Raw genomic sequence first — 13,602 nt, forward strand, 5'->3', positions numbered from 1 at the left:
TAAAGCTCAACAGATGAGTTGGATCAGCCAAAGCTTTGCAGGTCCCTCTGGTCAGACTGTTTGGTGCAACAAAGGAAGGGCTTGATCTGGGAGTGTGTCCCAGGAATGCCAGGGCTGAGCCTGGGGTGTGGAGAGGGAGAAGGGCTGCCCACTGTGCCCTGTGGAGTGTGCAGGAGGCACTGGGATGGGAAGGGAAGGCAGCTCCAAAGCCCAGCTCACCTTTCCAGCCACCCCATGTCCCAGCTGGGGCTGTGCCCCCTCTCCTGCTGCCCAGAGCTCTGGGGCAGATTTGATCCAAACAGACTGATAGATATTGCTGGGGCAGATGGACAGACACAGAGACTCCCTTCCTTAGGAAACCAGGCTTCAAATCCCCCAGCAATCCACCCCACAGTCCCAAACCCCTGGCAGTCCTTCCAGCCTGAGTGCAGTCCCGTGAGTGAGGCACGAGGAAGGCTGTGTTTCAGATATGATGTATTAGGGAGCAAACCCTCTCTTGATAAGCTTTAAAAAGTTCTGAAAAATTAAAAACAACCCCGGTGTTTTATAAATCTGGGAGCCTGGGCCAGAGGGGGGGTTTCAGCTGAACAATAGGCTCACAGTCCCTGTGCTTCCTGAGCTGCTGGGAAGTGCTGACAGCCCCTCCATCCTGCTCTCTCCAGAGGAGCCGTTTCAGTCAAACCATTTCAGGCACTGTTTTGTGCTACCAGCCCTGATAAGGCTTTCCAGGAGAACAACATTCCCTGGGCTGGGAATATCCTCATTTTTCAGGCCTTTTTGTTCTAGGATGGATACAGTGGGGCTGGGTCATTTATGGACTAAATGCTTTAGGAGCACTATGGGGGAATCTTCTTTAGAAGATTCAGTCTGGCAGTGTCCTTAATTGCAAGCAAGGCTGGGAAGGAACACCATGGCATGGTTTTTGTGTTCATGGCATCACTGGCAGCAGTGGCAGCTCTTTTCCAGGCAGGCACTGACTGCTTTGGGAACTGCTGGGCTTCACTGGCAGTGTCCAGAGTGCTCTGAACATCAGGGTTTTCCTGAAGTCAGGTTTTGGAGATGGCTGGAGAAACACTTGTGCAGGACACTTGTGAGGATCTGGATTCCCCAGCACAGCAGGTGCTGAGCAACAGAGCCCACAGATCTCTGCCTGCTGGAGCTGGCAGTTCTGAAGATATTTGGGAGCTGAAGGATGGGAAGTGGTTTGTCCTAAGCCATGGAGACAGAGGGAAGAACCAGGTATCCTGGAGGATCCAGACTTAGGAGTAACTGAAGTGATCACCTGGGCAAATACTTTTTAGGGAGAGAAGGAAAGGAGGGCACAGGACCTCACAGTTCTCCTGCCTGGATGAGGACCATGGAGAATCCTGTGGATCTCAGAGCCTGCTTCAAATTCACAGCCTTCTTCCCCTTCTCCTTGCTTCACTGAAACCTGGAAGGCCAAGTCCTGCCTGGAAATACAGTGCCTGTGCTCCCAACCCAAACAAGGCAGGTTATTCTGGAGCAGTTCCTCCTGTATTTCTGAGCCCTGGGGTTCTCCAGCAGGACACAGGCTGGTTTTTGCAAGGAGTCCTGCTTCAGACAGGATCCTGGCTTGGTGGCTGGAATTTAAATTAGCTGCTCTAAATGGGGAAAGCAGAGCCAGATGTCCTGGGGGTCCAGGCTTGGGGTTAATCTACATGGTCACTTGGGGTCTATTTTGCAGCAACTCCATTACAGGGCGAGAGGGAGCGGCGGGCACAGACCTGGAGCTGCTCCTCCCAGGGGAGGCTGTGTGTGCTGGCACTGCTCTGGCACCTTGGAAAGGGCCCAGTGCAGGCACCTGGGGACAAAACCCTCTCCTGCTGCAAACCAAACGTGTCAGCAAGGGGTGCCCAGTGCTGCATGTCCAGCCCTCACACTCTTCACTTCCCCTCCTGCAGATCCCATTGGAGATGTGGGGCTGTGTTTAGAGCCACCTGGAGAGGAGAAACCCAGACTGTGGCTTTGTGGAGGGGCAAGGAAGCCAAAACCACCTCCATGTCCTCCTAGAAACATTAGAAGGCTTGTTTTAGATGATGGCAGCAGACAAAAAAGCTGAGGAGCCCGTCAGGTCCCTCTGTAGCTCCCTCTGGCTCCGTGAACACGCTGGAACTGCTCCACACACACAGTGAGAACCCACAGTGCCAGCAGCCAGAGCTTGTGGAGATCCAGCTGTTCTGTGCAGGCTCTGGGCTGTCAGCTGTCTGTAGGTTGGGCAGGGATGGTGGGACAGGCCTTGGAGCAGAGCAAGGTGAGAGGAGTCCTCTGGCCTTTTCCAGTGGCCACACGAGGGGGTTCATGCAAGTCTCCCAACTTCCCATCACCTTTAGCCCAGGTCCAAGTGATATGTGTGTCAAACTGTGAGGCCTCAAAATCTCAGAGCATCATTTGTTCTGCTTTTCTGCTTTTCAATTTACTATTTCTGCTAAATAAAACCACTGGCATGTGTGCCATGTCATGCTGTTTGTCAGTCGGTGTTACTGTGACTGTTCTCATGAGACTTTCCAGTGCCTTCAAGCACCAAACTCATTCATTTCTCCTCCAAGACACATTATCCTGCTCCTTGAGCTGAAGAATCACCAGGACAGGGATCGTAATTAAGTAATTCTAAGTCTCTCCACTGAGAGGAAACAACTCGCTGAGCACAGACTAATTTCAAAATAACTTCTATGTTATCAGGCTATCTGACTATTTCACAGTTAAAAAAATATTATCAAGACATCTTTTGCACCCTTTACATCTGTGTGGATTAACAGTTGGACTCAATGATCTCGGAGGTCTTTTCTAACCTGAATGATTCTGTGATTCTCTGGTCTCTCTGTTGTTATTAACCTGTTTCACAGATCCAAAGTCCAGGCTTGGAACAACACTGGGGTTTGACCTGAAGTCAACTCAAATCAAGTGAGAACTGGATTTACATGAGACATCTGCTGCAGAGCATGGATATGAAGAACAGATTTAACTTGGGAATGTCTGAAAGTAGCTGAGAGCCCAGTTATGAATTGCTGTCCTTATGGAAACACAGAGCAGAGCAATCAAACATTTCTGACTTAACTCCTGTTCGAAATCCAGTGATGGATTAAGTCCTGTGGCTGAAGCTCTCTTATTTCCAGTATCAGACAGGATCTGGAGCTTAACATAGTATATGAAAAGAACTGGGATTCAGGATTCCTGTCCCTGAGAGTGTCCAAGGCCAGGTTGGATGGGGCTTGGAGCAACCTGGGCCAGTGGAAGGTGTCCCTGCCCGTGGCAGGGGGTGGAACGAGGTGAGCTTTAGGGTCTCTTCCCACCCAACCCATTGTGTGATCCTGTGATCTGGGATTCCCAACGGGACTCCCTCAGCTGGCACAGGCAGGGCGTGCTCAGGGCAGGCCCTGCTGAACCAGGGGACCCCTCTGCCATCAGACTTGGGGCAGGCACACCAAGGAGCTCTTACACAGCCCAGTTCCCAGCCTGGAGCTCTGCTCCCCCACTCCAGATCCTGGAGTCACTCCCTGTTTGCTTTGAGCCAGAGGCGACAGCCCCCAGTTGTGCCTGTGGCTGGAAAAACATCCCCGAGCTCTGCAGAGCTGGAACTTCCTGATCCAGGCTGAGCTGCCCCTGCAACGCTCACAAAGACACATTATGAAGAAAAGGAGGAAGCAATGAGGGTTTTTTTTTTTCTCTTGTTGTTGCTTTTTTTAATATCAGCAGCAGAAATCCCAATGCACAGTGCACAAAGACTGGAGGATGTGTCCTAAGAATCCCTCCCAGAGCCAGCTTGGAAAAGCAGACACTTCCCAGCCAAGATCTGTGGTACTGAGCTACTCAGGGCTGCAGCCACAGCCACGTGTGCCAGGCTGAGCAACAGCACAGACACACGAGTCCTGAAGGATGTGTTCCTGAGCATCCCCTGGACACCCACAGAATCCTCCAGATCATCCCTGCGTGTGCAGAAATGTGCCAACAGCACTGGGGATGTTTTCCCCCTCGCACTCGGGGTGAAACCAAACCATTAATGCGCTCAGAGTTTGCCCTTGTTGAAAAATGCACAAATGCAGAAGTAAAAAACCTGATCCTTATGGAGCAAAAAGCCAGAGGCAGCACACATGAGAGAAAAGGGAAGAGACACATGCACAGACATTGCATTTTTACATCATTTGCCCATTAACTCATTAGCAGGAAGCAAATTTTATCAGGAAACAAATTCACCCTTGTCTTAGGAAACAGCCAGGGCGCTTCAAGAGCTTTTGAGGCAGAGGCTGAACCCCAGCAAATGTGTGACCCCCCCACATGTGCAAAAACACTGCTTGCAGTGCACCCCAGGCAAAAAAAATAATAGCTCTTTTGCTGGGAGAAAAGGAAGGATAATGGTTACTTAGAAAGTGCTCCAGACAAGCTGTCAGGTTGAATTCGGAGAACTGGAGTCTACTCTGGGACAGCGCTGGCTCGGGGTGATCCCTTGTGAGTTGGGTTTCCTGCCTGCTACAGCTTAAAGACAACGATTCTTTGTTTCCAGTTTTTCTGGTGAAAAAACACACGCCTGCCTCCGAAGAGGGTCAGGGAGAAAGCAGACAAAACACTAACTCTGGAATTTCAAAGGAAAACAATTTAAAAAAAAGAAAGTATAAAAAGAAAAATCCGAGCGCGCCTGCTACTGTCTCTCCTGGAATCATAAATCCCTGCTCTGGCCACACAGTGGAAATAAAAGAAGCACTAAAAAAGCCTCCCCTTTTTCTGCTGCGGAGCTAAAAATGGGATATTTCATCACCAGGCACACAAATATCATCGAGAAATGTTTTAGCAAGTACAGACAATGAGGAAGGCACAGACTGCAACTGCTTTTTCTCTGACACCACTGAAGCCGGAGGGTTTATAACCTTTGCTGTGAAAAGGGGCTGCACTGACACACTCCAAGGAGAGTTTATTGAAACTGGTCAATATTTTTCACATGACAACCTTTTAGACCTGAAAAATGGCCTTTTCAGGAGAAGAATTTTATGCAGGAATTTGAGAGTGTTTTCCTGTGGGAACTGTGCTCGTACAACCACCCTGCCCACACTCTCCGCCCCCCTTTCTCCAGTCTCCCCAACTTTTGAACTTGTCACCCCAAATTGTCACTGAATTTCACAGGTTTTGAAGAGTTCCTACCAATCTGAAGGAAGCTGTGGGGAAAGAGGAGTGAGTTTGCAGCCCTGATGGTACAAAAAGCAGCTGCACGGACTCGTGTTTTGTGAGGTACCAGAGAATTGGTGTGAGAGAGATTTTATTGATGCTCCAACATCAGGAAACGCTTCCTTAGGGGCTCGCAATGAACATGAGTACAAAGCCACGGGAACCCACACTGGGTGGATTTCAGGGCTCACTGGTTTATTTATTTTCTTAAATTTGCCAACAACCCAATAAATCATCCAAGTAAACACACTTTACACCCAAACATGCTTATTGTTCACACAACTGCCTCTAAAATCCAAACATAAACATGGGATAGCCACAGACTTCAACCTCTAAAATTCATCTCCTCCATCCATATTCATGGATGCACAGATAGATTTCTTCCCTCTTTGAAAATGCAGGTGGCACATCCATTTTTCCCGTGCTCTGCTTGAATTTGGGTTGGATTTATGAGACTTTGGGCTAGTGCTGGTTTACCACTGATCTCAGCCAGCTCCAGGAGGCTCAGGGGGGACCTTCTCACTCTCTACAATCCCTGACGGGAGGGGGGAGCCGGGGGGGGGGTCGGGCTCTGCTGCCAGGGAACAAGGGACAAGATGAGAGGGAACGGCCTCAAGCTGTGCCAGGGGAGGCTCAGGTTGGACATGAGGAGGAATTTCAACACTGAAAGGGTTGTTAAACACTGGAAGGGGCTGCCCAGGGACGTTTGGAGTGCCCAGCCCTGGAGGTGTCCAAGGAAGGACTGGCCATGGCACTCAGTGCTCTGGGCTGGGGGACAAGGGAGGGATGGGGCACAGGGGGGATCCATGGGCTGGGAGGGCTTTTCCAGCCTAAATGATTCTGGGATTCTGTGATTTTCTTGCCTTGGTCTGAGCCTGGTGTGTGCAGAGGGCAGTGCTGGGGGCCAGACCTGCTGAATGCAGCATTTTAGTCGAGATCATACCTGTAACCTGGGGGCAACAGCTCCAGAAATCACTCTGGTGAATCCTCACGGGTGACACTGAGCCTTCCTTCCCCCCACTCTGCCACCTCACTGCACTGCCCCCACTTCCCTGGGCAGCAGCACATGTTAAAAGCACCCCACACACCCCAGGCACTGCCACAGGCCTGTTTGCAGATGTAGAACTCCACACAGCAACACTCCACGACTCTGCCTCTGCCCTACCTGGGTTCAACCCCTGCACAGCCTTCTAGACATTAAACATGGGAATTGCACAGCCTTCTAAACACGGGAATTACACAGCCCCTGAACACTCATAGCAAGCACAGACCTCTAAAATGTGCTGGAGGGAGGCCAGAGTGCTCAGAGCCACCTGGGACACAGCCCTGTGGCCTCTGAATGTTGTTGTGTGTGAATATACTTTCCATCTCCCCATGGAAACCTACTGGAATGACACCATTCTGCAGCAGAGCAATTTAAATCTCCCTGGACTCACAGATGATGTGGCTCAGATTCTTGTCCTGTGTCTCCAGTACCTGCAGTAGGTCAGTCATTGCTCCAAACAGGCACAGAAAATGAAACAGCCCCTCTCTCCACTGGGGAGCTGGGAGGGGGACACAAATCTTTCCATTCAGCAACGTTACACTTCCCAGAAAATTGCTCTCTAGCCAAAAATTCCTGGTGATTTTCATTAGGGCAATTTATTTCTCCCAGGCAGCTGAAGACAATTTGTCCCAATGATGCTAAATGCCATCCTTTGGGGTGTTTATGGGGCTGAGAGGAGAGGATGCTCAGGCAGCCAGAGTCCTCTGGCCACCCCCAGGTCTGTACCTGGCTGCTGGGAGAGCACAGCTCGGCTGCCTCGTGCCCCAGCCGAGGAAGTTTCTGGAAGCAGTTTCTGGAGGCAGTGGCTGGAGCAGTTTAGCTCCCCCACAGCAGTGCTGCAGGTCCTGCTGTTTGCAGAGCTGGCACTGCAGAGGAGAAGTGAGAGGGTAGAAAATAGAAGGGAAAAAGGGAGTAAAGTCTGCAGCTGCAGGCAGCCAAGGCAGCTCTGTGTGCAGAGCCAGGGCACGAAACCAGCCCTGGGCCAGCTGTGGGACACGGGCCAAGGGCTCCTGGGGGCACCACCCCGCTGCCCTGCTCTGTCTGGAACAATCTGGGAGCCCTGTGCTGCATCTGGAACATCTGCAGCTGTCTGGGCTGCAGCTGCAGCCCGGCTTTGGCCATGGAGGTTGTTTGTTCCCAGCCATGCCTGGGATGTGAGTGTACAGCAGTGTCAGTACATGCACAGCGTGGGGCTCTCCCTGCAACCTGCACAGCCACGTTGTTGACATCACTGGTGGGAGCTCAGAAAAATTACAGGAGGAGTGAAGCAAACGGTATTTTTTTCCTCTCTCTAACGTTTCTTGTGCTATTTCATCACATCCTCCTGCTTTGGAATCCTCAAGGGAAGGTGGTTAGAAAAATTTGTCTGGTTTTATTCACAGGCATAGAGAGAAGAAGTATTTACAGGATTAGTAGATTCAAGACGCATGGACATAAAGGAAAATGTTTAATCTTTTGAGAGGTTAACTTATAAAAAAATCACGATTTTTAACCTGAAATTTCTTTTCCAAAAATGACAGCATCATCCTGATGTGGGCCCATTGAAAAGCCTTAAAAGGAAGCAAGGAAAATCTTGTTGCCTGATGGACTAGACCAAGGCTGAGGAATTACAAGCCCAGTTTTATGTTCATTACGAGTTTCTTCTGTGATATTGGATGAGACACTACATTCTGCTCCCCCAACTCCTTACCTGTCAGCCTGTCATGTTCTCCTGCCTCTTACCCTGCCATCTTATCTCACCAATAACATTTGGAGCATGAATCAGTGGGTTGAAGTGGGGCAGTTGATCCCACAGCAGATTCAACATCGAAGGAACAACGAGGAAAGGAAGAAACAGGAGAGGAATAGATGGGATTTCAGCATTTCTGTGTAGCTCTTAATTTTTATTTGGCTGCCCCGTGGGTGTGCTCAGTCCTTTATTGCCACAGGATGAAAGTACCATGGGAAGTTCAGAACCCCAGGCTGACAGAAAGCAACCCAACCTCTGCTGGCAGCACTAAAGGGACACCCCGGGGGCCAGTAAAAGTAAAGGGGAGGAACTCTTCTCCCCTCAAATTTCTTTCAGCCTGAGTGACTCAAGGCCCAAGTCACGGAGATAAAAGGTTTAAGAAATTCAGAGAAGTGCAATTTTATTCAGAGCATTTCTCTTTAATTAAAAAAAACCAAATTGTGTTTTTTTTCTCTTTATTTTTAGCAACCACCTGGCCTGAGACAGACAGAGCAGAGGGTTGGGGGTGTTTAGGGGGAATTGTGGAGGAGCACGTGTGTGCTTTATTCACCCAGGAGCAGGCCCAGCTCTTATCAGTTCTAAATAGACTGTCAGTGGCAAGGCAGTCCCAGCAGAGCCTGAAGGGCTTTGTCTCTGTAATATCCCAGGTTTTATCAATCAGTGCCTGTCTCAGCAGAGAGAACAGGGAACACACAGCTCAAGTGGATATTTACAGGCTGCACAAAAGGAGCTGTTGGAAAAACCAGCCCTGATGTCGTGTGCAGGGTCCAAGACAGATGTTGGAGATGAAATGCAAGGGGAAAGAAGGGCTGGCTGGGAGAGCAGCAAGTCGAGGAGGGAGCCAGACACTCCATGCAGGAGCTTGTTAAATGTGGGAGCTGTTTGCTGCAGCCTTTCAGGGAAATGGCAGCTTTTGTCTCTCCAGCTGCTTAAATAAAAGAACCTCTGCCTTTCCCCACTATTCTTCGAAATGCAAAATTGTGGCTCGTCCATGAAGATGAGTTTTCTTGAAAATCATATATGTGTTTATATAAAATATATAAATATCTATTTATGTAATATTTATACACAAATATATAAAAATAAATATGTCTATAAATATATGTGTGTATAAACACCCATGAGGGTGTTTATATATGAGGTGAGGAGATTGGGCACAGGAGGAGGCTGGTCCTAGGGGGGTTATCTCACAGACATGACACTGCACACTTGTCCCAGAAACTTTTCAAATGAGGAGCTGAACACAGTGCAGGGAACAAGCCCAACGTTCCTGCAGCTGCACAAAGGCAAAGGAAGACCAAGCCCAAAGGCTCCCAGTCCTACACAGTGAGTTATAAACTCCTACAAGTGAGTTATGGAGCACAAGAGCAGATTTTTACTCTTTTTTCACCCTATTTGGCCTTTATCAATTCGACTGGGACTTGTTGTCTTATGTAGGCAGGGGTTGTGCAGCACCACGTGTGTCTCTGCGCGTGGCAGTGCATTGGAATGAGATGACCCTTGAGGTCCCTTCCAACTCAAACCAGCCTGGGATTCTCTGATCACACCCATCACACCAACTCTCACAACTTTAGCATGACTGAGAATCCAGTTTGTCCTTAAAAACAAGAAAAAGGAGCAGGACTGGAGCTGCAGAAGATAACCTGAGACACCTGCCTGAAGGACACACGACCAACTCAAAAGCCTGAAGAAACCTCTTGAGTGTTAACTTTGAAACTTCAAGGTTTACATCATCAGAATTTCTAACAGATTAAAAAAAAATGGGGTGGTTTGAAAAAAGAAAATCCAAATGTTCCAAAATGGAAGTGTCAGAAAGGTACATTTGTTCTTCCTTGCTGCTTGAAACCAGATTCCTGGGTGGGTTTGGAATACCTGAGTGGCCTTTAGTCAGGAATGGACGTTATGGTGGGAAGATAAACTCAGATAAACTACAGACTCAGAGACAAACAGTGTGTCTGGCTGTGCATCTGAGATTTGGAACTGTTTCCCATCCAGAGCAGAAACTATGCCATCAGTTCAGCAGCTCAGCAGCACACAGTGTGACAGTGACAGACACACCTTTTCTGCCACGGTGTTGGCTGGCCCAGCAGAGATGGGATTTCCACCATTGGAATTGGGCTGAAAACTGCCACTTTCTCTATTTATTTAATTATTCTATTGAAATGCTGTGCAGGCAGAGCAGAGCAGAACGTTTTCGCACCAGGGTTATTATATAAAAGGTCTAGTTTTAACCCAGTCAAAGCCATCATGAGAGCACAGGGAGGCAGGACATTCATATGCAAAACACTGACCTTCTTTGGTGGCAAGACGTGAGGAGGGTTCTGTGTGGGATGGAGTGTTGTAGACCAGCAGTGAGCTACCTGTGAGGAAAAGAAAAGGAATTATTGCAGCTTGAACGTGCTCTGCCATGGGGAACCATGAAGGCAGGGAGGAAATGCTGTCATTGGGACCCAAAGACCAAATTTTTCAGCCAATTAGGCACATATTTTCTATGGAATTCTTCTAAAAGCTTGGGAGCTATATGTCCCACACGTGCTGCTGTTTCTCTGCTTGCACAAAATAAAGACATTTGTGTCCTTCACTGAGCACCTCGATGTCCCCTGTTGAAAACTGATATAAAAGCTGAGCTTGTCCAGCCCATTTATCCAGGTACATTATCTGTCCCAGCAGAGCCTCTAGAAGTGACTGTGGCACAGATTGTATTGCAGGATAAGGAAGGAGCTTTTTTCTCTCTGGCTGTGATAGAGAAATTTCCTGTTTGAGGAACATACAGTAGAAAAGCCATGAATTGCACTGTCAGGACCTGGCCATTTTTAGAGTGTCACATGCTTGGTTTGGGGCCAGAAGCTGCACAAACCTCACTGGTATTCCAGCATCTCCCATGCCCTGGGGATTTTGAAAGTTTTCTTGGTTCAGAGTGGCCTTTCCATCCAGCCCCACTTGACACACAACTATTCAAGAGCAGCACAAAAAAGAACCCATTGGAAGGGTCTCTGTTTTGCTCAGTCTGGGGTGGAAATGTTGTTTTCTGAGCATTTTACTTTGGTTCTCCTGGAAACTCTCCTGGAAATAGAGGAAGAGACCCTGTGAGTTCTTAGAAGTCAGCATGTAATGCACATTTCATGGTTGTTCTGGTTATATGTGTTTACATAATCTTCCAAGCTCATCTTTCCTCCAGTTCCTTGGAAAAGTTTCTGCTGCATTAGGCTGTGACATCCCTACCAAGGCAGAGGTCCTTGTTTGTAGGGACTCACGGTGGGAACTGGAGCAGGCACCAATCCTGCTGTGGAAAGTGCTTTTCCAGACCCTTTCTGCTTTTCAGATCCCCCCAGCCCCTGTGCAGTGAGATTCTGTCCCATGGAAGGTGCTCAGTCCTGAGCACCACATAACAATCAATGCAGAATCCCAATGTCTGTGCTGGCCTGAGCACCCCAGGGCCTGTGGCAGGGCCAGGAACACCTCTGGGTCCTACAGTACCCAGATTAGGATCTTGGGACTGGGCCCTGCAGTCTCCACATTCCTCTAATCCACATGATCCCAGGTAGCCCTGACCTCACTTGCCCCTCAGTATCCCAGTGTGTCCTGCTTTCCTGTGGGAGCTGAGGATCAGGCTGCCAGAACTGAGAGCCATTGCAGGTGCTGGATCCTCCTGGCCCTCTGCCCTCCGTTCCTATGGATTCCTTTCCTTCCCCAAATGCAAACAGAGCCAAGGACAGCATTCACACAGAGGCAGAAGGGGCTGTAAAACAAAGCCTGGAGGGTGGATTCTACCAGGTGCTGCAAGATGGGATGTTTCGAAAGGCCACGACGGATAACAAGGTGAAGTGGGAGGTAAAGAGCTCAAAGGGATCCCAAGGGCACCTTGGCTGGGAAAGCTGGGACAGCCAAAGATTGGCTTCAGTATTTAGAGAGGTTTGCTGCCCTTTTGATGCTGCTGGAGGTGTTGGAGCAGCTTTGTCCACAGAACTCATGTTCTCATGCACAGAAGTCACGTTCTCATCCACAGAACTTGTGTTCTCATGCACAGAACTCGTGTTCTCATCCACAGAACTCGTGTTCCCATCCACAGAACTCGTGTTCCCATCCACAGAACTCATGTTCTCATCAGTGGTTTCTGGCTTTGGCATTTCTTTCTTGAATATCTGTGGGGAAACTCCTGCTCACCCCTCTCTGCTTTTCAGGGTATATTAAGGAACCCTGAGTGCAACCCCCAGCGCAGCCCGGCCCTGCCAGACAGGGCAGTGCTGGGGAATTCGGGAACAGGCTTTCCTATGACTGAATAGGCTGCAAATGCCTGGTTGCAGGAGGAGGTGGGGGCGGGGTGATGAATAGCCGCGAACAAGCCGGTGCGATCGACTTTTAGCTACTTTAGGCAAAAAAATGCACCCCAAGCCACTGGAAAGGGCCGGCGCCTCCCCCAGTTTAATTGCTAAAAGTTCTCACCTTTGCCCGGCAGTCTGAGGTTTCTGGTGGGAACACCACAGAAAGGGAAATGTGTTTCCTATTAAGGGTTTCGATGAAGGAGGAAAAGAGAGAAAGGCACAGACAGCTCAGGACAGAGGGAAGCAGACAGACAGACAGAGGCCAGGCTGCTCCCTCACGCACTCCTTGGGCAAAGCTTTGGCTGGGATGAATTTTGGGTTTGTTCTTATTGCCCCTCACTGGGGGTGTGACCCCGGAGATTAGAGCAGATTTTTCTGGTGTTATCAATACAGTCTCCTATAATTAATATTAAATATTTACCTTGTGGTTCCCCCTACCTTTCCCTTTCTTTTATTTCCCTTGCATTAATTACAAAGGAAGGTGGAGAAGGACTGAAAACCAGAGCAGGAGAGGTTTTTCCCTGTAAAACCTTCCCTCTCACGAGGCAGCTCATCCTTCTGAGGTGCAGGAACATCTCAGTTTCACAGTCTTGGGGTCTATTTAATCAAAAAGTCTTTTTTCTCCTCCCTTTCTGAAAGCCCCATGGCCTTCCCTCCACAGCTCCTGGTACAACCCAGGTTCTGCTGCATTTAGCAGGATAGTTTTCTTTGGCATTAATACATGGCTTGAAACCACCAGGCAGATTTCTGCTTCTCACCACAGTCTCCTTCTTTCCCCTTCAAGCTCTTTTTATTTGTAGACCCCACACACTGACCCCCATCACCAGGGAGGTGACAGCTCGGGCTTCTTTTGATCTTCATCCCAAACAGAGCATGGAAACATTAAATCCCCCTTCCCACTGGCTGCCTGGAGAAGATTCACCAGGCAGAACGTGTTTGAAAAAGATCAGTCAGCCTGGAATCCCAAGGTGTGCTGGGATAAACAAAGAGAAGGAAAAACAGGGTATGGCTTCCCAATTTTGGAGAGACAACTGGGAAAAACATATAAAGAAAGATGATTGTTTGGAGAGGATGGACAGTAAGTTCCCTGAAAAAACTACTGGGATGCTTTGAGAGGCTCCAAAGAATGGAGAGTGCTGCAGAACTGGGGCTGGAGTCTGAAATCTCCCAAAGATCAGAGCCACCGGAATTCCTGACTCCTTCAATAGCAAAGGAAACAGGAAACAACTGCACCATTCTGATCCAGACCTAAGTGCTGCCTGGAGACTGAAGGTGATTGATATGAGTTTGGTTTAGTCTTGGCTATATTAAGTAGCTCACCTGAACCTTCT

The 13,602-nt window shown here is 49.0% G+C and overlaps 1 protein-coding gene across 2 annotated transcripts in view; it reads right to left on the reverse strand.

Moving 5' to 3' along the window:
• FLI1 (Fli-1 proto-oncogene, ETS transcription factor) overlaps nucleotides 1-13,602 on the reverse strand; it is a 90,105-nt gene that overhangs the window by 10,288 nt on the left and 66,215 nt on the right. For both annotated transcript variants that reach the window (XM_027747956.2, XM_027747960.2), the window contains one exon: nucleotides 10,241-10,309. In XM_027747956.2, coding sequence (XP_027603757.1) covers nucleotides 10,241-10,309 — 69 coding nt within the window. The remainder of the gene's footprint in view (nucleotides 1-10,240; nucleotides 10,310-13,602) is intronic.

The sequence above is a fragment of the Pipra filicauda genome, unplaced genomic scaffold (assembly GCF_003945595.2).
Source record: "Pipra filicauda isolate LSUMZ 115617 unplaced genomic scaffold, ASM394559v2 scaffold323_size1005334_pilon, whole genome shotgun sequence".
Taxonomy (NCBI): domain Eukaryota; kingdom Metazoa; phylum Chordata; class Aves; order Passeriformes; family Pipridae; genus Pipra; species Pipra filicauda.